Source organism: Nesoenas mayeri (assembly GCF_963082525.1).
Source record: "Nesoenas mayeri genome assembly, chromosome: 5".
Classification (NCBI taxonomy): Eukaryota; Metazoa; Chordata; class Aves; order Columbiformes; family Columbidae; genus Nesoenas; species Nesoenas mayeri.
The window spans coordinates 29,748,996-29,774,019 of record NC_137548.1 but is presented as its reverse complement, the minus strand read 5'-3'; the positions used below and the strand labels follow the sequence as shown (position 1 = coordinate 29,774,019).

Genomic DNA, 25,024 nt, shown 5'->3' with positions numbered 1-25,024 from the left:
AACACCAAAACCAAAACAAAAAACAAAACACACCACCAAAAATCCCCACCACACCGCCACCAAACAAAATCATGGCAAACAAAAACAAAGACACGAACCTTCCCACCCCTTCATTTCTTAGGTAAGCATACAAATTCTCAACACAGCTTCAGAGATTCATACTCTTCTATTATTTAAGTAGGGCAAAAAGAAATTTAATTCTAATGATCAACAGTAAAAGCAAAGATATCTCCCGAAGATACCTAATTTCAGTATGAATTGTCTCTCTCCATCCCACCCCATGGATCACAGTTTATCACATCCGACTTAAAAAGATTTAGCTTGGAAGAAACTCACTTTGCATTTGTCCCAATCCAGTAAATAATTCCATTTTCATCAAAATCATGTTGATGCCTAAACACAAACGTTTGGCCTTCACGTAGTTTTCGTACAAAAACAAATGAAGCCCTATCAAAGTCGTACCATTGCTTTGCTACCTGCATATGAACGAGAAGAAATCAAATATTAGAGATGTAGAATGCAACCGTTCCTTGTGAACTCTGTGTGTGGTATGTTGCTCACCATTTTCAGGAGATACTGTTCTAGAGATTCAACAGTTGCCAAAGGCTCCATCTTTAGCATTCTACCTGTCCGATCTATTAAAGAGGTCTCCCCTGAGGCACGTTCCAAACGAAATCTCAAGCGCCTTGTTAATATCTGAAAGAGTAGCCAAATATTAACATAAGTTTTTCTATTGAGGTTTTATCATTTTAAGAAAAGCAAAATATTTCACAACAGTTTTAGAGGTGTATCAAGTATTTTTGTTGTGCAGCTTAAGCAAACTATTAATATATTCTCATTGAATGCTTTAAAAAGTAATTCCCTAGAACTGCACTTCTTTCAACTAATCAAACAATTCTTTAATAGGACAGTCTATAAGTCAATTAACACAAGCCAGTATTTTCTCACTTTTCATTTATTTTCATAGCTTTTGTTTCTAAATCCTGTAGACTAGCAAATACGATAACATAAAAACTGATAATGCTTTTTCAAAATACTCAACAGCAGCAGTGTTTTTGCAACTCTCTGCAACTATTTTCTAATCATTTAACATTGAAACAGAAATATTCACACTTCACTGTCATCTTGCAAAATCCTTAAGTGTGCTTTCAGACAGAAAAAAAGACGACTCCACAGAAACTGGACAAAACCAAATACTTTAGCCTTCCTTTATAAGAACCTGCTGATCCTGCAGGTGTCTTGCATTACCAAATGAGCACATAGGCCTAGAATGGACCCTTTTAACTATCACAGCCCATCACCAGTCATCACTAATAAACATGTCTCATAATTGTCTTCTACAAACTGCTGGTCCAAACAGTAAGGATATTTACTAGGGGGCATATTCCCATACAAAGCGAACAATACAGTAATATGAAAGAACAAACATTATCTCTGCCATCAAAACTTATTTTCACTTCACAGTGTAAAAGTGACAGTAGAGGAACACCCAAACATTTAGGTTAAGTGTTAGAGGAAATAAATGCAAAAAAGTTTGTTGTTCTTCACCTAATTTCATGTGCTTTTGCAAGAATATGCTTCATACAGACTTAATGAGTGTAACTTGTACTGAAATTTGCATATAACATTCAGTCATGTGTATGATAAATTGTTATCCCAGTACATTTACCTGAAGATTATACGTAGATCCTGGTGTATCATACAAGTGGAGAGGTAGACGTTCGATAGATTCTAACACTGCTATTAACTTCCGAATTAATGCAACTGCAGGACGACTGTGAAAGTGAACAGTTACAGTGTTACTGCACAATAGAGAAAAAAAACCCTACAGTATCTCAGAGAACAGTACTCAGCTGTAGCAAATATCTGGCACTCTACTTCTACTGATCTTCTACAGATCATCTGTTCTAGCCATAAGGTTACAGTAGAGTAAGAAAAATATTAATCTGCACAGTGATGAATAAAAGTCACCTTTATATTTGTCAACAGATGTGTATTTAGTAGAGTTGACTCTAAGAGATAAAAGTAATCCAGTAAAATTTTCAATTCAATAGTACATGCTGTCTTTTAAGACCAATTTTCTATTTCGGAAAAAGATAAATTGAAATTGAAAGAGCAGTTCCTTTGCCATTAAATTATTTCAAACATACTATACTGCTTCACAGATGAAAAGGGTTTTTTGGTTTTGTTTTTACCTTTCATCATCTTCATTTTCACTGAATGCTGTTTTGAAAACATTAATTCGCTCTACCAGTTGACTACAGTCTTGTTTCACATCTAAATCGACATTCTAAGAGGCAAAAAGAAAAAGTACATGTTACTTCTAATACAACGCAATATATTTGTTCTTCATACTGGCAAAAACACCTGTTCAGTCTCAATGAATTCCCCATTTAAAATCTGTACATGAAAATCTAAATGATATCAGCCACTAGGACTGACCAGCGTTGATTTAAAGATTTTTTGATGGTTTATTCAAAATAAAGCCATCTGTTGTGACAGCATATATTCAACAAGTAAGCCACAAACTGGAACGAGTCTGCCTCATTTTCATCAAAACAGAAAAAGCCACATTTGGAACAGATTTTTAAAATAAGGGATGTGTCTATTTTTTTTTTTTTCAGGAAGTTTTTCTTCAGAGACTTATGTTCTATAAACTCACATTATTTAGAACTGTAAGCAATGATTGAACTAAGCCACTACTGCACATTTCATATGGAGAAATAGTATTCTCATCCTTCAATAGTACAATTAAGTTTTCCAGAGCAGTCTTCATCAAATCTCTCCAAGTATTTTCTCCCTCAATACACTGAAAGACAAAAAGACAATTATTGTGAGACAAGATAACAGTTTTCACACTTGCTTCATTTTAAAAATGTCCCACTAAGAAAGAATCATATGCATTAAAAAAACTTCACATTTCAGAGAGACATACTGCAAATTTCCTTCACATCACAACAGACTAGTCTCAACATTATTATGAGATTTCCACTGACATCACACATTATAAATTAAAGGAAGCACACTTACCTGTCTGTTTGTATGAAGTTCCCATGCAGACTCCAACTGTGTTGCGATGTTCCTCAGTGTTACGACGACTCCCCGAGGCATGCTTTCAACAGCTTTAAAATGATCATCGTATAAATCTCTCGCCATAGTGCGCACCTACAAATGAGTTTTGACAATCAGAAGTCATACCTTGCTGTAATGAGACTATTATTATTCTCCAAGATACTAGAAAATTGGTCATCTTTTTTAAAGACGACCATGAGGACAATGAGAGATGTAAAAAAATAGGGGAGAACCAAAGTCTGTCATACATCATGAAACACAAAGGCTATGAAATGATAAAAGTACAGAAGAAACAAATGGAAATACACATAATCTTATCAAACTTACAGAAACTAAGCTTACCATCATATATTAAATTACAGCACAACTGTAGGAGAACAAACAGGACTCTCAACCTGTAAATCTGTTTCTTTAGAACTGTATAATAGATCTGGTGATCTTTTTAAAGGTAAGATTAACGGGGTTTTACACGGTTCCTGAAAGCTCTATTCACATTCCTTAAACCAATTCACACAAAAAGTCCTTATGTGACCTTGTATTAAGAATTAGTATTTCTACAAAGTATGGATCACCCAAGATACAGATTTGATAAAATAAGTTCTTATTAAACAACATTGTGCTTATAAGAATTTTCCCCAAAAATCTTTCCTTTTCATTATCATCACATGTCCCACAATAATACATTTTGCATGCTTTGGAGCTACACAATGCAACCCAAGGTATGAAAGAACACTGCCTTCCTTTTGTCATTCCACCTATCCTCACTCATATTTTAATTTTCAATTTAGTGTCATTTCCTCAGATGTAAGTGTCCTTACACGCTGCAGTTTTTTGGTACAGAACATATCAGCTGTACCATTAGAAACTGCAAGAGAGGTCAAGACTGAAGATTAGCTTGAGCCCTTGGCACCAGCTGGCCACAGAACGTACTGTTACTAAAATGAAGATGTTTACACATTTTGCTTCACTACCACAACTTAGAACACAGCCTGTTCACTTCCATCCCCTCATCTGTCATAATATCCAGTCTAATATTAGTATCTGAATGTACCGTGCAGAACATATGCCCCTCTGATAAAATACAGTAGTGATCACCATGTCCTTTCTTTTTCCTTTAAAAAACAACAGAAAAACCTATAGAATTTTACAAATAAATGTCAGGAGGATAGGATTGCCTTACATTTTTAATAGAAAATCTGTTTTCCTCTAGAACAGCACAAAGTTTACTAAGATGGTAGGATAAAAGCACCTGTAGAACTGCTTTGTTCTGAGTAAAGTTTTCCCCTTCAGTCTTAGCATAAAATTGTGTCTAGCTGAAATCAGAGAAGATTTTAATCCTCTAAAAGGAAACTACAACTCCATCAGAATTTTATAAAATAAACTCAATTAGATTTTAAGGATAAAATCCACAAATTCTCACCAACCTTCTGCTTTGTCTTCTCCAGTTTAGATTTTAGCTTTCTTCCCCTTTTGCCTGTCCAGCCAGTTACGAATTCCGACCCTGCAACAGATGTTTTGAAAAGCCACAGTTTCTCATAGGTGTGAAAAAACAAACAAAAATTACCTCACATACACTTGCTCCTACTTGACATAACAGATACCTACATACTTACCCAAAGAGGTTTCAGCTGTAAACGAATGCTTTGTTCCTCTGTTAGATTCAAACACAAAGCCTGGCAGATCTTCTTTCAGTATCGTTGCCTGCTGACCATCAGAATTGTGAATAGCAATTTCTCCTTCTTTTAAACAGGTGAGTGACCAGTTTCCCACAGTCAGTTTAGTTGGCCCTGGTGCTGATAAAATTGGCTGGCTCGTGGTAGATGGTTTAACTTGACTTCGAGCTCTTTGCAGCTTCTCAAGGAACTCACTCCTACTTTCTATTTAAAAAGAAAAAAACCACATTTTTTTCTTCCAACAATTGATTCTTTCATCGTATATCTCAAACAGTTTTATTTTATTTGCAAGAGTAAAACAACTGAGTACATTCAATGCAAAATTAAGCTTGAAATTAAGGGTCTCAATGTGTTCTAAATTTCTTCCCACTAATTTCTATACTTCAACAGTGGCTTATTCCACAATCACATCAAATTGGACAATGCAGTTCTTTCTAAATGGAGCTACTGGACGGATGTATTAATTCATTTTTACAATTCTAGCAGGAAGATCAAAGAAATCAATTATAAACTTGTAGTGTTGCAAAAATAATTTATTTCATGGCCAGCATAAACTATTCTCAAAAGTGAGTTTTCAGAAATAGGAAATTAATCTTCCAACAGGAAAACAGCAATCAACTACACAGCTTAAAGAAAGTGTGGAAGAGATCTAGAAGCTAAATAAGAACCAGAAAAAAAAATCAGAATCTGAAAATAAACATGTGCTAAAAGGAAATTTGAGCTGAGATGGTTCTTTGCTCAGATTAGGTGTCACAAGCGCACTGAGAAATAATTTATAAGCTATACTAAAACTTTTATTCATCTCTTTTGTAGAAACATCTACATTCACCTCGGAGAAAGTAAAAAAACCACAATTGCATTAATTAATACAGTGGCATGCTAATTCAAGTTATAATGCAGATGCTCCTACTCCTTTTTTAGTAATTACAAGAAATATAAGGACCTCTGTATCTCCAAGAAAAACATGACAAAATAAATTAAAAAAACCAAACTAAGGGCACCACATGAGCCTCGATTAAAAGCTAATATTTACATGGAGATATTTAACAGATGACAAAGAGGATCACATGATACTTTTAGGATAGGTAGGTAATCTAGCCTGAAATTATTCTAAACAACTATCCCAGTTTTAATTAAATTACATTTTGATAGAGTAGTAATTAAAAAGCTGCACAATACATTTGAAATTATAATTAGCATAATTCCAGAGAATTTGATGAATTTATAACTTAAAAAATGAAAAGTCCATCTAAAATAAAAATGCAATAACCTCATTAATGTAAAGATTACATCTCAATTTCAGAGTTAACAAGTATTCTCATCTTTCACCACACTGATTTAATAAAATATAACTTTTGTAAAATTGCTGCTTTCCTTTTGCTGCAAAATTAATTTGCCATTTTTATTGTTGTATAATATAAAAATAAATCATCTCTATGCAAAAATAAATACACACTCTTTAGGTATAGCATTCTTTATTGCTTAAAGTTCATAGCATCCAGAGAGGAGGTTTATAAAAATAATTTTGAAATTTCATATGCAAAATTAACATTCTGTTAGCAAAACCTTTGCAAATTTTCATAATTCCATTTCAACAAATTTATTATATAGCATGTCGCACTGAAAGTGCGATGATTGTAAATGGCTGGGAATAATTTTGAGTTCCCTTAGACACAATTTTGAGACTCACTTAAAGCTTCAGAATTACCATTAAGTTTCAATTTTTGCATTGAACTTTTATTTTTTTCTAAAAATTCAAACAAAACAAGTATTAAGCTCGTGGAGAGGGGTGAGTACAGACCTTCCAAAATGTTCATAGTACATATATTTCCCCCTCCCAGTCCAGCTTTCATCATGCAATACGCACTAACAAATTTCATTAAAATCAACCCTCTATATTCTTGCCAGTCATGAAGTTATTAAAAAGTACACCATGAGAGTAACGATTTCAGACAGCAGAACATATAGTATAGTTCAGGACTCAAGGACACTATTCTGAGGCTATACTGTACTGCAGTAATTTTAGTTAAACTTAACAAATACTAGTTTTTTACCTCTTACATAAAAGAGGTTGCTGTACACACTTAGAGCTAATGGTTAAAGTTCAGGAAAATTACAGTGCAAAGTCAGCATTCTTAGTAGATTTCTGTTTACAAGAACTTGCAAGAAGTCTCATTTAACCCTAGTTTAGCTCCTTCCCTTCCATAACATCCATGCTAGGTGTCCTGTTCAAAAACTTGGGATTTATTCATTTCTTTTTTTTTTTAAAGACTCCATCTAACTACTTTTGGTTTAATTTCTCTTCACTCCAAATACATCTGAGCTATCCCCATTTCACTCATCTTGTACAGAAATAAAAGTCTTATCCCCATGCTCACATCATTTGGAAGAAAGAAAGGAGAACAGGCATCCAGAAGCTCTGAGGATTTAAGAAATTAATATCATGGATCTTCTTAAAATTACATTGTATGATAAACAAGTATCTCAACACTGAAATTGTTTACCTTTAGAGGTATTAACATTGTCAAAAAGAATGCAAGGACACATTTTCTGACCAACTAAAACAAAATCTAGAAGTGGTTTCCAGCTGTTATAATCTAGAAACACACTATATTGCATTTTGTCTTCAAGCCCCCAAACTGATGGATAAAGTCATTAGCACTTCATTTCTATCCTGAATCATAATATGTTCTGTTATTTTACTCAATGTCTGGTTGAAAACAGTAATACTGCAAAGCATTTTATGTCTGCTGGTTCATAAATGCATGAACTGTTGCAAAAAAGATGAAACAATAAATGAGGGTTGTTTCTGCATCCAGAACAAATTGTGTATTCTGTACAGAAAATTAAAACCACCTGTGCGTTGCCAGTGCATAAGGTCTGTTCCCTTATCCTCTCTCCAACAAAGAATTAAGACACTGTAATTTGTTTCCCAATCTCAATGAGAAACTTTCCATTACTTTGTCTTCAAATACATGCAATTCCATTCTGCTAGCTAGAAGCAAACAACAAATCGCCATTTCAACCTGCTTTTCCTGGGACGGCCACTACAAAGTGCTTTTAATGACTGGGGTGAAAAAAATTAAGTATGCATGGAGAAGAATCAAAACAAACCAAAGTTAATACACTTTTACTGGCAAGATGTTTACTTAACACAATTAACCAAGGAAGTAAAGTTATGGTCACATGCTATCTCATAAAAAGCATCACAATTAACTGACCACCTTCCACTTGTTTACATCCTTTACTATTTAGTAAGCCAATTCCTGCAAAACAAAATAGCTCCAATCAAATTATATAAACAAATATAACAGTCTCAAAACATAACTTGGAGTCGAACTGTAAAGAAACTACCTGAACTATCAGATCCTCCTTCAGGGCTGCCACTGGAATACATTGTGGCCAGTTTTCCATCCAAGATAAATCTGAACCATCCATTACTACCATTAGATAGCTCCAGGGCTGCAGCATCACTCCAGATATACAGGCAGTCCCTTCCCCTGATAATTGACCAGTCTCTCCAGTGATACGGTTTACCCTGCTGCAGTTCTTTAGCATCCTCCTGTGGTTCATCCTCCTGTAAAAAATTGTATTAAAACAAAGCACTCAACCCATTAAAAAAACAAAAAACAAAAAACAAATCAACAAAACACTACCACGCACACACGCCCAAAAAATAACCAAATAAAAAACCCACCACCCAACGCACCCCCAAATAACTCAGAACCCACACTAAAAAAGCTTAACTATGTAACTGTACACTGAAGGTTTAACTATAACGACTTAACTGAATGCATAACAGAAGTGGTTTGTTATCCATTCAGTTCAGCTGAGTGGTCAGTTACTATGACTGTTGCAAATTGATAAATAACTTCAAGATGCACTTAAGGTTTTCATTATGTAGAAAATTATTTTCTTTTTTATATTTTTAATATATTCCATAATGTTTAAAACATCTGCAATTATTCGATGCATGTACACTGAAAGAGATGCACTCTGTTCAGAAAGGATTAATTTCATTTACTAGTCATTTTCAAAACACTAGACAAAAACAAGTATCAATCAACTTGACCACAAGTAAGTACAAATAAGAAAACTCAGCAGATAATAAAGTGCTAATAGAAAATGAAGTTAAAGAAAACAAGAAAAACAATTAAAGGAAGTGGTATACAATAAATATTACTATAATAACCTAACTACCTTTCCCTGGACATTTCTGCAACAGTGAAAATTGTACTAGAAGTGTTGGTTTTACAGGAACAAATGAAGCTATCAACTCTGTACGTACCTTCTCAGGTTTAGACTCCTCTTCGTTTTCATCATCAGATGACGGCCCCGCCAAAGTTGACACTTTACTAATTACACCAAGTCTAGCCAGTTGGTCTAGAAAAAGATCACCCCCTTTATCCACCAAATCCCTTATGATTTGCAGGGCAAGCAAATGGCCATCATCATCATCCTGGAATACATTGACATGGAAAGGACATTAAAAAGGAGATCTCTTTACTTAAAAATATCTTTACATGCTGAACTTCACACCTTGTCATGGATGCTGTGAACACTTTAGGGTTAGTTATTGATAAGCAGGTGGGATCAATGAGTATAACCACCTTTTTTTTACACTGGTTTCATAAAAGCGCAAGATCTTACTTCCTACCTCTTGATCAAGAACTGTAGCTGTTATCTCAACCAATAGTGTGGGCAGATTGTGGCCAGCATCAGAGTCACAAACCTCCTTCAGCAGTGCCTCAGAACAAAAATGTATCATCTTTCTAATGAGGGCAAGACTTGCTTTCCTTTAAAAGAGATCACAGGAAAAAAAAGATTCTGATGAAGATTAAGTAGTAATCAAAGCCACAAAAAGGTTCAAGATAAAACTGCTTTTGTACTACTTTTATGCATATCAAAACAAAAAGTGCTAAAATGAGTTCCCGCTTGCTATTGGAACCAAACTTGGTTATTGTTAACAAGTCCTCAATTATCTCTAGGAATAATTCACCTAGTGGTCTTTTTCAGTTCTACAGCACTACGAGTCTAATGCATTTTTCTCTCCTCAACCCTTCTCTATGTAAATCTACTCTACATTCTCTTTATCCACTTTTAGTGATGGAAATTCACTTCTGCACACTTCATCTTCCTCACAGGCACCTAGCCTTCCATTTCTGTCACATAATTCCTGTGGTTTTGTTAGATCCCTAGAGTTTTAAAGTCTAAAAGTACTATCAGATCATATAGATTTCCATATTAAGAACTACAATTAATTTGGAAGCAAATCACTTCTGTAAAGTTGAATTTTTATTTGACTGACTTTCAAAAACATGTTTTACCTGACTCATAAAGAAGACTTTAAAATACAGAGAGTCAACTACATCTTTCCATAATCTGTAACAACAGCTAACCATGCACAGATTGTTAACATAATTTCTTATTTCTTTCATTTAAAATGACCTAGTTTAAGCTTCTGCTCATCAGCTCATGTAGAGTCTCTCTCCACTAGAGTCCCTTTTTACCTTGCATTTTCACCCCTCTAAGTACCTATAAACACTGGGGATACAAATAAGATATTAAGCAAATGTTGTATTTGTAGTGTAAAAGCCTGAGAGGTTATGGCCAGACCCAATTTATCACAACCATTATGCCACCCACCGTGTTCTTTTTTAAGTATTAAATTAGATTATATTCTTTTAATTCTCTCAGTAAGAGGCATCTTCTCCAGTTGATTAACTTTTAAACTGTTATGAAGCCTTCTATAACAGCTTTTTCCAGTCTTTCCAATTTAACAGTAAATGTATCTTGATATCACTTCATCAGTTTCCCTCTCCTAAGTTATTTCTTTCATTATAGGGGCTACAAACAGCTGTAGCCCAATACACAGTGTACACAGTCTATACAAGGTACCTTACGAACACAGTATCACTTCATTATGCTACTCTAGTCAGAGTAAGCTTCCCTCTCCCTCTTCTGACTAACCATATTTTTTCCAAAACACCACTTCCCCAGAAAGGAAAAAATGCTACTTAAAACACTAAGTAAAAATCAGACTTGCAACACTTTTCAAACCACCACTTCTATCCAAACAGAAATATGTTTAAGTGTCACTTGTATTACTTAAACTTTTAGATGTTATATTTTCACTGGGGAAAAAAAAAAAAAGTCTACCTCAGCTTTTTTAACAAAATGTATCAAAAACTCAAAATATGCAGGGAAATTGCCTGTCATGACTATTACCTTATTGAAGGCAACATAGTTTGTTGAAATGTTTGTGCAAACACAGGCAATAATCTTTTCAAGTATATGGGTGCCATTTCTGGATCTCCTTTGGGTTCATTACATTCTTCCTCATCCTTGTTTGCATCTTTCTTTTTCTTCTCATCTCCTTTGTTCACAGGACACATCCAGTCCCCTGGAAAATATTTTTCCCAAAAATGTTCAAGGGCAAAACCAACCAAAAAACAAACCCCTTCAAAAAATGTAAAAGTTTTCTTCATTAACATGTAAGTACCTGAATAGGAATATGCATTCCTAAAAGTACAATATTTACATGTGCAAGTCTTCTTGAAGAAAACTGTTTAATAATAAGTACTAAAGACTACTCATAGGAAAAGCTCAGAGTCCTAAAAGTGAACTAATCATGAACATATAACCACTCCAGCAGTACAAAAGCTTCACAAACAGGTAAAACACAGTTTTCATGTAGAATGAAAGGATGGCAGAGAAGCTACCAAGGCTGACATCCTCTGAACCCACAGCAAAATCCCAGTCTAGGCCTGTTTCACAGCTGAAGAACAGGACCACTGGCACTGCCCAGGCCCAGTCAGTTTCTCCAGTACTCCCCATCCCTTAACAACACCTGAAATATAAAGGTTTTGATATCTGTTTTGCAGGTTAAAAAGGTTGGTCACAAAATATTATTTTTTAAATGAATCTTAGAGTAAAATTCTAAAATTGAATTACTTAACATATATAGGCATTTCTACTACCAAGTGTATGGAAGGACAAACTGCACTCACCTGGAGACTGAAGAATAGCTACTACCTCACTGTGCCCCCTTTCGCGAGCTTTGTCTAAAGGAGTCTTTCCATCTTCATCTCTCAAATCAGGGTTTGCACCATGTCGTAAGAGAGTCTGAGAACAAATATTTTAAAACATGAAAAAAACACTAAGATTCTTTCTTCCATAGTAGTAAACACGCTTTTCATACATCTTTTCTACACATTTCTCATGCCTGTAAGCAAAGTCAGAACATTATGTGCTTTTCATGTCTGTAGAGCTAATATAAAGCTTTTCTTTCATATTACTGCCCTATCATAACAACAAAAAGATCAATATTTTGATAAACACTGTAAGTATTGTAAGTATATATATAAGTATTTAACAGTGCATATTAAACATATTGCAAAGACGTTTTGTATAGAACAAGGCAAAAAGTCAGTACATAAGGCTTTCCCAAAGTGTGAGTTTAAAATCATACCTTTGCTACCTGAGGTCTTCCAAAACATGCTGCATAATGTAATGAGGATGACCTCTGACCTCTGTTAACATCAGCACCCCTTTCACACAGAAATTCTACCTGTTAAACAAGAAAAAGAAAACACAGGGTTTTTTTCATCGCTTTCTTTACACAAACAACCTAAGTTTAAGATCCTGTAAAATTAATTTACCATTTCCTGAGTTCCAAAAGCTGAGGCCCAATTTAAAAGTGTCTGTCCTACATCATCCATAAAATTTACTTCGAAAGCTGAAAAACACAATTAAATAAAATAATTACAGCTCCCAGAATTATAAATTAAACTTCATCAGTGTTCTTTAAATAAATGCTAGGTATTAAATTAAGCATCCTCAATAATTCTAGGGAAGCATTTATGCCCTTAATTTCAATTTTAAAAAAAGCAGCACAGGAACTATTACTAACAAGACCTGTGGAGTATTTAACAAAATAAGTGAACTTGTACATAAAGAATTTCAAGGTACTACCTAAGTATTTGTTATGACACCATAGATTTTAAAAATAAAAAGATCCTTTATCTCATTTTCTTTTTCAGAGTATTTTTACTCACCTCCTGTGTCAATAGCATCTATTAGTGCATCAGTATCCTTACTGCGGATGCAATCTATCAGCTGCCGATGAGAACGTTCCCCAGAACTATCCAGTCTTCGCAATCCTGGGATTCTGCCTGTAGATCCAGCACTGGATTTTGGCAGGGCTTTTCTCCCTTCGAATAGTAGCACCAAAAGAAGATCTACTAACCGCATGGTATCCAGTACACATCTCTCATCACCCTGCAACGCACTTTCTATAGAATCTGGAAGTTCAGATCTTAGGAGATCCTGGAAATAATTAAAAGTCTGAACAATAAAAAATATACAGGGCTTTAGAAAATACTATCAGAATTGGGTTTCATTTCCATATGAAATGTTTCCTTTTATCCCCTCTTTATAAATAATCTGTAAGTGCATACATTTATATAAATAAAATCTATAAATCTGCATGTCTATATAAAAAATAGCAACACAATTCTTGCATATATTAAAGTACATGAAGGGAAAAACCCTATGAGAACAAAAAGCTGTAGCATAAAAGGATTTCTTACATGTGTTACTACTGGAGAGCCTCTACACAGGGTTGACAACAGGCTTACAATAGTTGACACCTGATTACTTAATTTAGAATCTGCAGGTGTAGATGGTGCTCCAGTGCTACTCCGTCCAGGTTTGCAAGCTGAAGCTGGTCCTGATGCTGACCCACCAGCAGCTGCCATGCGAGATAACAACTCCTCCGTTAATCCATGCTTAGCTAACGGGGCTGGGTCAACTCCACGCCGTGTGAATCTGTCAGCTAATGAAGCAAAGCATCTCAGAGCTCCATCTGAAACCTAAGAAAGAAGAGCAAGAGAAAAGATGAAAAATGTGTTACTTTAAGATGAGAAGATGCTGGGGTGATATTCACAAGAACACATGACACACAGAAGCAGCTTATTTCACCAGGTTCCCTTCAAAGTCAATGAAAGTCAGGCTTCTTGAGCCAGAAACTCGAAGTCAGAACCCAACAGCGCTCTGAACTGCTCACTGAAGGACTGCAATTTCCCCCCCCTTTCCTGATTTCTGTATATCAAAGAGAAACTATTTTTCTTTGTCTGAAGTTCAGCATTCTGAGCATCTCCTTAACCAAACGAATACAATTCCAAACCAACCTAGAAAAACAGGTTTAATAATCAAATTGCAAAATTAATAGATGTCAGAAGCAAGTTTTCAGAACAGTTTTTAGTTACAGATGTTGTTCTTACAGGAAACATAGCTATTTGTAAACCCCACTAGTGACTGTCCATTCTAACAATACTGTGTGAAAAGAACAAAAACAACCCATAGCTCGTATTGAAATATGGAGTGCTAAACCTTCTGGTTGTTCTGACATTACAAACTGTTAAAGCAACTTTCTAATAATAAAACTTAAAAACACACCAAGAAAATGGACTATGAGGTTTTACTACTTAACTTTCATACATTTGCTGAATTTCAAATTTGTTCCTCAACAAGAAATTAAAATAACTTAGAAATTTCTTTGCAGTTTTATCTTCTATATTTATAGAATATAAAATATAGTATCATTTGATATTTACATTTAATATCATATTAATATTGCAACACGTTATATCAATTTGATGTTTCTATTAAAAGAAATGCTATTAAACAAGTCGCTAGCTGAGGCACCAGCTCAAAACTCCCAAAGTATAAAACTGACAATGAAGTATGATAGTTGCAGTTGTATTTAAAGGTCTACATACTTTTCATAAGTAAAATAATTTTTTCAATCGGACGAAGCCTAAAAATAGGACAAACTGGAAAAAGCAGATTTTACCCTTAGATAACCCAGACTGTCCACTGAGCACCTGACCCGAGGATATGCAAGTATGTTTGTGACAATAAAATACAAACTCCCAAATCTAGGTTTGTCACTAAAGAAAAAAAAAGTGACACTGTAGAAACAAGGCACACTGATGATCCTCTTAAAAATTCAGCAAAAAATTCTGCTGGCCACCTGCCCAGGAAAGGATCCGACTTCTTTTCATGTCAATGTTGAACAGAAAGGGAGATTTTGCCTGTAACGTCTCTCCCATCTACACACTAAAAGTGTCTCCATCTTTCAGATCAGGAGGTTTGCATGGTCATATAGAGATGAGCTGCTTCTGGCACATTTGCCTTCACAGATGTGCAGTAGCTAACCAGACTGGTGTCAAGAATTACTAAAAACAAACAAACAAAAAAAACCAACCAAACAAACAAAAAAACGACAAAAAATAAAACAACACACAAACAAACAAAAAAAACCCTTCACCCCAAAAAATGCAAACAAAAAAAGGCAAAAAAAAGCTTTACCAAATTCTAAATTACTACAGTTCTTATATCCTAAAACATTATCTAGCACAGCACAATTACAAAAGGATTGCCAGCTACTACATTCCAAGGGCTTAAAGATTGTTACTCATCAACACACAGAACAAGATTAGAGTATTAGCCAGATTTCATGAAGTCAAAAAGTTAAATCTTCATTAAGTTTTCAAGGAATTAAAAAATGAAGTTTCTCCTGAATAAATGCAAAGCATGCTAAACTTCTGGCATGGTCCCTGCATGCCAAACATTCTGATTTATCAGCGCTCTTTTGCAAGGAATTTTTTTCTTTAACCATCACTACTCATGTTCTCTGGAATTCTGCTCCTTTCTTTGGCAAAATTGTTTATCCATCATTCTGTCAATCTCTATGTAATCTGTATACACTTTATGGATCTTTACCAGAACAGTTCTCTCAGAAATACACAAGAAAGGTTCAGCTTATTTAACACAGGGCACTAGCGGCATCAGTTTACAAAACAAAAGAGTGCTGTAGAAGGTGTTTACATTTCTTCTCACAGCCTGCAAGGTTACGAAACCAAACTTATAGATAAGCTGTTCCTGGGGCCACATTCATCTGGTCTGAACTCCTCCCCAAGGGCTGTCACTGACACCCCACGCAAAGTAACCAAATCCAACAGTTTAAAAGGATGGGGTTGGAGGGAACAACACCACTTTACAAAGTTACTGGAAAAATCCATAAAAACCCATCAAGATTCTGTGTAAATCCTGAGGCTTGTTTCACAGAAAATATGTTTGTCAAGGATATCAGTACAGATTTATTTATTATCATCTGGGTTACTCCAATCTCAAGCACATTTATCTTAAAGCTTAACTGCTAAAGATGAAGTTAATTTGAACTCTCATTCAGATCTCCAACAGCCCCAGCAATTGCTTTCTTTCAAAGACATTATAAATTGGGAAACAGTTAAAATACTACAGACTTGTGGTCTAAATTTGAGGATTAGCTTGCCTGAAATGATCAATGCATTAATAAAGTTATATAACATCTAAAAAAACATCGTAGCTTGTTCTGAAATGGCTAGCGTGACAGTCCCCTGGCAACTGGGTCTTTCAAAAAGACCTAAAAATATATTAAAAAAATTTAGCACACAGGCAAAAAGATTCAGTCTCCCAGATACAATGTGCTTAATAAACCTGACTGAGGTAGGGCAGGACAGGCAGGTGGTGTAGAGAAAGGAACAAGGGCAGAGCGGGGGCAAAATGGCAACTGAGAACCGTACGGACAAGAAGCCTGGCAAAGTTACAAGAAGAATTTGGCTAAATGGCTATTGCAAAGCATTAGTATGACATACACAAAAGGATTCTACTAGCAGGAAGGTAATTCCTCTAAGATTAATTTTTTAGATTTTACAAGGACTACTTGATCTCAAGTTAATAAAACTGCAATGAAGTGGTGCCGCACCTATAGCAGCACCATTGAAGCTGGCTTCCAGTGTAATATTTTACCACTGATTGTGGATGGTTTTATTGCTTCTCTTAGTCTGGCAAATAAAAAACAAACCAAATTGATTTTTTGGTCTCTTATTTATGCTCAACTTAATAGTGACTGAGGTACAGACGCAGAACTGTAATTACTTCAGAAAGTATTTCAAATGCATTGAAAGAAGTTACAGGATATTTTCAGCAAAGTTTTCAGAGGTTAAATAAGATCATAGTCACACAATGGTGCTTGGAGTCAAATGCTAAGCAGTATTTTTATCCTCTTGTCATCACAAGTGTAAAGAAAACTATCATAATATCCAAATATAACAACTACTATATAAACATATAGTTGTGAAAGCCATATAAAAATACCTAGTCGTTCTTTTATTAAACATGACAGATGTTAAATTCACAGCATATTGAGCCAACTATTACACTACCTGATGGTCTTCATGTTTTAACAAACTAGACAGTGATTCCACACAGATTTCTAATGAAGAATCCTGAGGCTCCATTTTGCCGCAGAGCCTGGATACTACGGCCATCGCTGAATGCAAAGTATCTTTATGAACAAGGTGTCCACTGTCACGAATGAATGTCAGAACACAATTCAACCCTCCAGCTTCAAACACAGCTCCTGACTCACGGGTACAGATTAATTCCAACACCTACAACAAAAAGAAATTTAATTAGAATGAAGCACACAAACAGTCAGTTATTTGTTCATACCTATCTACAGGACTGGTTAAGAAAATGAAATAACAGAACAAAAAAAACCACCTTCCTCTCTTCCTCAATGCACAGGAAGGGTCAAAGCCTCCAGTACTCCAGTAGTTACTGTTTTCGTCAAAAATACAGAAGCAAGTATAAAACATCCCCAAGAGCACGGTCATTACAGCTCTTCCTTACAGACAGCTGGATAACAGTGTCTTTTCCTGGGAGAATTAAGTCTTTGGATAACACACAACTGAGAGCTCTGAAACTTCCAAGAGTACTGTTGCTCCAGTACTTCAGTGACGCAGTTTTGTGTAGACAAGAAGTAGTGAACAGGAAATACATGCATGAAGTCTGATGCCACAGTAATCAAGGATTCAAACTGTAGGCTATCACATGGCCATGAGTTACGCTTTAAACAGGAGATTTTAAGGGTCTTGTAAATTTTTCTAAAAATCTCAAAAGGGTGCAGAAGAGCTGTGTCTAGTGCTACTAAGGAAACAGCAATTTTTTTGACATCAAGTAACTGATGTATATCTGGAACAACTTGTCACTCCCTTATTAGCATAAAATTAGCCCTTAGCATTCTAGTCCTGTAAGATAAACAGGAAAACTTTATTCTAATATTTTTTGTTTCTTTTTCTATAATTGTTTAAAGAAATAACTAGCTTTGAAGACCATCAGATTGACAGTAAAGATAAGCAGCATCGCTGGCATGTACGCTTTTATCATACTATATGTTTTTGCTTCACATTTTAATACAGTAAATAGGATTAGAATATGAGGAAGCTCTTCAAAACCAGCAAATTTTCCAGCTCCTTCTTGAAAACAAGTTTTTCAGAATACATACCTTCACACACTGCTCAGCCAAATCTCTGCTGGTTCTATTGTTAAGTTCAACAACTACTAAACGATTACAAAGTGCCTTGATAGCTCCATCCACTCCCACAATCCTACGGGTGCATTCAGCTGATACATCCAGATAATACGTTATGGCACGAGCTGTTACTTCTAATACATTGTCTGGAGCACTTTCATCAAGAAAAATTTTGCACAGTGCTGGTAAAAAAGTTCGAGGAGGGCATCTGCATTAAATAAAACAAACACACATGGTGAAACATTACTAAGCTGTGCAAGTTTATTTACATTAAGTAATTTCATATACTTTCATACTAAGAGATTAATGTTTTTCACACTAGTTATGATTTGCTCAATTAGTTTGTAGTTGGTTTGGAGCATTAACTTGGAATGTTAGGACGCAGACTTCTCATACATCCTCCAAAATTCAAACAAGTACTCTGAAAAGAAGCTGTATTAGGGGAAGAACCCAGCATAAAAAATATTCGTGAAATTTTACAATCATACAGGGAAAAATTTACCCTCTTGGGAAATCATTTTAGAAGTTAACTTCACATCACCACATGGAATGCATTTTTTCTTAGCAGATCTTCAAGATTCATGACAATAAATAGCTAGTTAACTATGAAATATTATTTTCAACAATAAACATAAGGTTCAACTAAAGATTTTGGGTTTGCTATGCAATTTAATTCTCTTTCTTCCCTATGTGATAAACATTCTCATGTCTCTTTTTATCCTATTTCAGCTTTGTCCCCTCCCACCTCATTCTTTCTCCCTAACCACACTTAAAACATATTTAATTCATGTAGCTTGCTTCTATTATATTTTTTCTTCATATCCATGCCTCAGTAGCCTCTGGATCCCCTCTTTATTGCTAGCCTCATTTCCATATGCAAGGATAGTCAAGAACATCCCCACAACTTCATAACAAAATAAGCAAGCTGCAACAGTCCCTCTTCTATCCCTCTGACATAATAAGATTCAAATCAAAATGGATGGTCATAATAATGCTTTTTCACTATTATGGCAGCTGTGGTTACGATAGATTTGGATCAAAAGTTCTAAGATGTGGAGCTATACTTGAAAAGAACTTATCTTCCATACCATACTTACTCAGCAACAAATACATCATTATAATGATTGCTCACCACAGTGGTAGATGATTTCCAAGGTGGTGGTGGTGGAATTAAGTGAAGGGGATATATGCTGTGACAGTAGTTGAAATAACTGGATATCTCATCCCTAGATGTGGGAGATCAAAACTAAATCTACAGGAAGCAGATACTGCGATTCCTTCTTGAACTAGGGATATGGCCTGGAAAAGGTAGCCTAAACCTTTTCTAAATCCAAAGAGAAAGAACAAAAATAAGACCATGCTTTTTGGTCTGGAAAACAGGTGAAGTACTCAGTGATGAATAATTCTGAAAAGTAACCCAGAGGTCACTCAGCCTCCCACCTAGTTTGCCCCAGCAAAGACACAAATCCCAGGACAGCAGAATGCTAATAGTTTCCTTAAAGATCTGGCCATGCTTTCTCAAGTACTTAAACAATACTGCCTGACAAATAAATATATTACCCAATGATCCTTAATGACATAAATTGGTAAGTGAAGCTTCAATAAAGCTAAATTACATATTTAATACTTATATTAGCCTATCCAGCCTATACTCTCTGTTCTTAAGAAATTCGCTATTTAAGTCCACATCTTTCTTAAAAAGAGTTTACACAGTAACTCTGCATTTTAAAGACATTATCCACTAGAAAAAAAGTCTGAAATTTGTACTCATTATTAGACAATTACCACACAACAACACAAGAAGCATTTCAGCAGATAAAATTTAAAGCAGACAGTGCTACCTGTTCCAGTGTTTCAGTGCTGGATCTTTCACACTGCATTTCATGCAAGACCAGACAGACCACTAAAATATTGCTATGAACAGTGATCTTCAAACATTACATTGCAAGAAAAAAAAAATTTATGAATAAACACAAATCCTTAAAAAAAAAATCCCAAACAAACCAAAACCACATACATATAACCAAGTGCAAGGTAAGAAGCTTCACTGTCTCCATTGTAATACTCGCAAGTTGTAGCACACCATTTTTCATAGACTTCCAGCAGCAGAAAAACACCCTTTATATTTTTGCAGGGAGTTAAAAGCAATACTTACAAAATCTAACATTTACATTTTTTCTATGGTTTAACAGTTTATAAAGAGACAGCACAACTGGAACTTGGCTGCATGATTTGAAAATGGAAATTCAACATTTTGGAAGAAATCCATTCCTGTCCTTAAAATACCTGTTGACTGTAGCCAGTTACCCAGCAGATACAGCAAAAACACAAAGTTACTAAGAGCCTATGGTTTATATTGAATTCTTCACCAGCACACAAATGCCAGGGCACTGTTAGCAATGCTCTTCTCACACGAGCACAGCTCATTGGCAAAAACTTACGGGTTTAGGGATTTTTTTTTTTTAAATTAATTTTGCCAGAACCTCTAGCGACATTAGTGAGAGACCATAATTTTTCAATTAGGAAGCAAATAACCTTCACTGTCAGAACATTTGTTTTCTGACTTAGAGGAATTATTTCCAGCCTTCCAATAAGGAAACCAAGTTTTATCATATGGTTTCAGGGAGAAACTGTAGATTTGTCGTACATTTAACCTGTGGGAATTACTTAGATCTCAAAATAAAGAGCTGTCCAGACTTTTTCTGTAGACTACAGTAATGTAGTTTGACTTCCTAAAAAAACAGAAGTAGTAATAACTTCACTTGTGCTGAAAAAATAATTTTATCCTTTCTGAAAATAGCAACTGATCTAATTTTAACCCTAGCTTTCAAGCAGCTTCAACCTTTGAGCTCTATGCATTGACACTTCTTTCTTTTAGCAGTTCAGGTTTGGTTTTTTGTTTGTTTGTTTCAGGTTTTGGGGTTGTTTGGTTGGTGGTTTTTTGTTGCTTGAGGGAGGTTCTTTTTCTTTAGGTTTTTGTTCTGGGTTTTGTGTTTGGTTGGTTGGTTGGTTTTTTCCTTTGTTGTTTGTTTGGTTGGTTTACTGTTTTTGAGGGGGCTGGCTAGGGTTTTTTGTGGCTTTTTTTTTGTTTTTTTGTTTGTTTGTTTTTGTTTGTTTGTTTGTTTTCTCTGTTGATGTTTTGGGGTTGTGATTTTTATTAGCTTTGTGAGGGTTTTTGTTTGTTTAGTGGTTGGTTTTGTTTTTTTTTTTAGTTTTGTTAGATATTGCTAGCAACCAGGAAGTTGAGAGCTAAACTACACAATGTAGAAAAGGCATTTTATAAAGATTTATTAAAGACAATAATGAAAACTGAAGATAAAAGCAAAAACAAACAACACTGATGCTCTAATTTAAGTGCAAAGCTCTTTTCCCCCTCCATTTTCCTGCAGCAAATCAAGAAGCAACACACACAAAATCATAGGCTTGAAACTAAAACAACAAATTTAATATTTTTTTCTTTTTAAAAGCTAATTGATTTTATTTCAATGCAGAACTCATTGAATAATTTTAAACTGTTTCCTAAGTTGAAAAAAGTCTAGCCTTCTAATGGCATACTCTGGACCAACTATAAACTAATCTAAAAAGTCGTATCATTCATGTATAACAGAAAAATGTGTAGTGAAAACAGTGAAAACCAGAATGGTTCATGAAGAAGTATCAGTCATATAATGATGCATATAAAGATAATATAAAGCTTGATCATTAAAGTTCATACAAATCTGAAAGTAATAGAAATGTAAACTTAATTTTTTCAGACATTATTATCAGGAACACTGAGGGGGGAGAAATCAAACCAGAATTTTTGTCTTGGTCTCTAAAACAGCAAATGAGAGCTGCTTCTTGCTATTTTAGCACACAATATGTACAGTCATCATCTCCCCCTTCATGTCTCTCTCAACACAAACAATTTAGTTCAAGTTCTACACAGTATGGTAATACTAATTAAGTTATTATCCCGAGAGTCACACCAGGCAAAAAAATGTGTGCAGAAGTCTGAAGTATTTCTGAGAAAAGCAAAACAGACCTGGATTCTATCAGCCCTGAGTCCCTGCCAGTGAGACTGTCAAGAAGTATTTTTAGTACTGTTTTATGAACAGCACCTTAACAATCTATTATATACAGCTACTGCTTTTTCAAAGAGGTCATAGCTGGAAGGAGATCCAATTTGTTTTTTCAAGCCCCAGAGGATGATAGCAACACTGACATTGACTTTGAAAATAAAGTCAAGTCATCAGTTGTATTCTCAGACACAAAAGACACATTTGTCCAATGCAGTCCACAGTACACCAGTTTGCCTAGACAGGACCCCTACACTATCATGTCCACTGCTCTGTAATATTATTTCAGGCCAATACATTGCTATACTTTCTTCTAAGCAGGGTAGTTCTTTAACATATTGAACATGTAACTACATTATCAGCAGAAAAACTGTTTACTATGCTAGCCAAGTATACAAAGTTCTTCACTATTCATTTATGACAGCTTCTCTGGTCAGCTACAGCCCTTTTATAATTCTATGAAAACATAATTATCAAGTTGTATTTGTATGGCTTTCTGAAATACACCTTCAAGAAGCCGTGGCCAAGCCTCTTCAGGTAATATGTGTGTGTGTGTGTGTGTGTGTGTGTGTGTGTGTGTGTGTGTGTGTGTGTGTGTTAAGAGTTTGAGACAAGACAAAAAATACATATGTAAATTATTTCCTAGGATTTAAGCAGTATTCCAGCTGTGCAGCTGTGATGACAGAAGATGGTAAAATCCTGTGCTGAACTATCCAGATCCAGGATCAGGGGATTCTTGTGGACAAATGTAACTGACTGGCCTTCATTAATATCACATAAGCAACCAGGCAGGAACATATACACCCATGCATACACCCTCACACTCTGCAAGTTGAAAATACTGGGTTTTTTTCCCCGCCTTAACTTCTTGTAGTCTTGTGATCATTAGACATGGTAGATCAAGACTGAGCCTCACTCAGGACTAGCTCTGAACTTCTTACCGCATCGCCTTCTATCCAGAACAGTTCATAACAATGTTTAGCATCTTCTCCTAATCCACTGACTGCAACACACAACTCATTAGTATTTGTCATCCTGTAGCATCTGAGTGCTCTTGTCACAGACCAGAATCTCCCTGCACTAGCAGAGCAAAACAAAAGGTTCCACCCTAGAACACCTAAATATAATTGCACAGCAGGACAGATACAGACAAGAGAATACAAACTAATCATCTCACATTATTACACCTTATCTTGATATCTCAGTAGTGTTGACAATTGCGATTCACTGTTTAGCACATCACAACCTTACACTGGATTTCTTTATTCCACCTCCTCACAGCTTTTTAAAGCATGTTACTACCAGTTTACTGTCAGCCCATCACCAGCACTTTCTGCTATTTTAATAGAGAGGTTCTAAGAAGACAACTTTTTATTCCAGCTTCTTCAATAGCTATCAAAAGAAGGAACCACACTGCTGTCAGTATGCCCACAACTGCTACCTGAATTGCTGGTGCGAATACACATGCAAAATGACCAGGTAAGAATGATGCTCTACTTGCTTCACTCGGAGCAATGATATTCAGAACAAGAGGAAGATGTAAAACCTACAAGCAAAGTGATACTATTACACAAGGTCACAGAACAGCTTCGACCTTGGTTGTGTAATAATTAAATATATGTCCTTTGCAAAAATATTTGTTCCACACATTGGAATATTTGGTAAAATCAAGAGCAGCAGCTGAATAAAGGGAGAATAAATTTACTACACAACTAGATAAACTACATGGACTGCTAGAGTTCTAAATAGAGGCATTAACACACTTACGAAACATCCTTCGGAGTTACCAAACTCCAATATTCTGGAGTAAAACATTGTATTTCTTTCATTATGCAAACTACAAATAAGTGCTCCAGTAGAAAAGGAACAGTTAGTAACACAGACACACTTACCAGATGCACACAGATTACATTTGTAAGCACACACACCATACAAATAAATTCAGATTAGTTCAGATTCTTTTTGTCTGCAGAAGGCCACTCAGGCCCTAGCTGTCCCTCAAGTTTCTGCTGGCGAGGGAAAAGAAAGTGACAATTGTGTCTTTCACACACAGCCTGGCTCAGTGACTGACTCTGTAACTGCAGAGAAGAAGGGTGCACCAACACATCCCTAGTGCTCCAGCCACACTCTTCTCAAACAGGTGGCTAGAGTAATTACAGCACAAAATTGTACTGCTGCTGTCATTTTGAAGAACTTCAGCCATTATGCTGTAGGTAACTTTTCTATGAATAACTGTGTTACAAAGAGAACTGCAAAGGTCAGCTTTATAGAGGTCACTCTCTAATCCCAAATCCGCACTAAGCTGTTACATGGGCATCTCGTGGTTGAAACTACAAGCATCTGTCTCAGGGACAAGAACACGCATGTGTGAGTAGTGCCAGAGAAAAGGATTGGAAGGGGTAGATGGGAGCAGCAGCACCCAATGGCAGCTGAGATGCAGCACTGCCACAGCCATATAGCAGGAGTTCAAAGTATGCCTCTCCATTCTGCCACACAGCCCCACTGGGGATTGCTGTGTGCTGGCACCTGACCCTAAAGAAAAAGGGAAAGTCTTCTCCTTACTTAGTAGATGGTCTCTACACCTCAAAGTTGTGCAAATGGGCTTTCAAAGTTTTCCTTGAGTTTTCACTCGATATAATTCTGAGTAAAGGCAGCATGTTACTAAAGTGTAAACAAAGGCAGCCCAGGGAAGAAGAACCCACTGCTTTCTTGGAAGCAATTCTAGCAACCAAACCCTGAGACAAGCACTTTCTCACAACCAGCCTCTCTTTTTAACGAAGTGACAAGTAAGCAAATAC

At 35.6% G+C, this 25,024-nt stretch overlaps 1 protein-coding gene across 8 annotated transcripts in view; it reads right to left on the bottom strand.

The window, feature by feature from the left end:
* Positions 1 to 25,024, bottom strand: part of HECTD1 (HECT domain E3 ubiquitin protein ligase 1) — a 64,486-nt gene that overhangs the window by 25,974 nt on the left and 13,488 nt on the right. For 5 of the 8 annotated variants that reach the window (XM_080345144.1, XM_080345149.1, XM_080345150.1 and 2 more), the window contains exons 3-21: positions 18,142 to 18,376; positions 17,018 to 17,245; positions 13,337 to 13,618; positions 12,803 to 13,091; positions 12,407 to 12,483; positions 12,217 to 12,315; positions 11,756 to 11,870; positions 10,974 to 11,148; positions 9,403 to 9,541; positions 9,034 to 9,204; positions 8,100 to 8,322; positions 4,686 to 4,949; positions 4,497 to 4,573; positions 3,031 to 3,165; positions 2,663 to 2,809; positions 2,196 to 2,290; positions 1,670 to 1,775; positions 562 to 696; positions 337 to 476 (exon numbers count right to left, since the gene is read on the bottom strand). In XM_080345144.1, coding sequence (XP_080201270.1) covers positions 337 to 476; positions 562 to 696; positions 1,670 to 1,775; positions 2,196 to 2,290; positions 2,663 to 2,809; positions 3,031 to 3,165; positions 4,497 to 4,573; positions 4,686 to 4,949; positions 8,100 to 8,322; positions 9,034 to 9,204; positions 9,403 to 9,541; positions 10,974 to 11,148; positions 11,756 to 11,870; positions 12,217 to 12,315; positions 12,407 to 12,483; positions 12,803 to 13,091; positions 13,337 to 13,618; positions 17,018 to 17,245; positions 18,142 to 18,376 — 3,132 coding nt within the window. Of the gene's footprint in view, positions 1 to 336; positions 477 to 561; positions 697 to 1,669; positions 1,776 to 2,195; positions 2,291 to 2,662; positions 2,810 to 3,030; positions 3,166 to 4,496; positions 4,574 to 4,685; positions 4,950 to 8,099; positions 8,323 to 9,033; positions 9,205 to 9,402; positions 9,542 to 10,973; positions 11,149 to 11,751; positions 11,871 to 12,216; positions 12,316 to 12,406; positions 12,484 to 12,802; positions 13,092 to 13,336; positions 13,619 to 17,017; positions 17,246 to 18,141; positions 18,377 to 25,024 lie in introns of those variants that run through there. The other 3 variants (XM_080345146.1, XM_080345148.1, XM_080345151.1) reach the window with 2 other exon arrangements.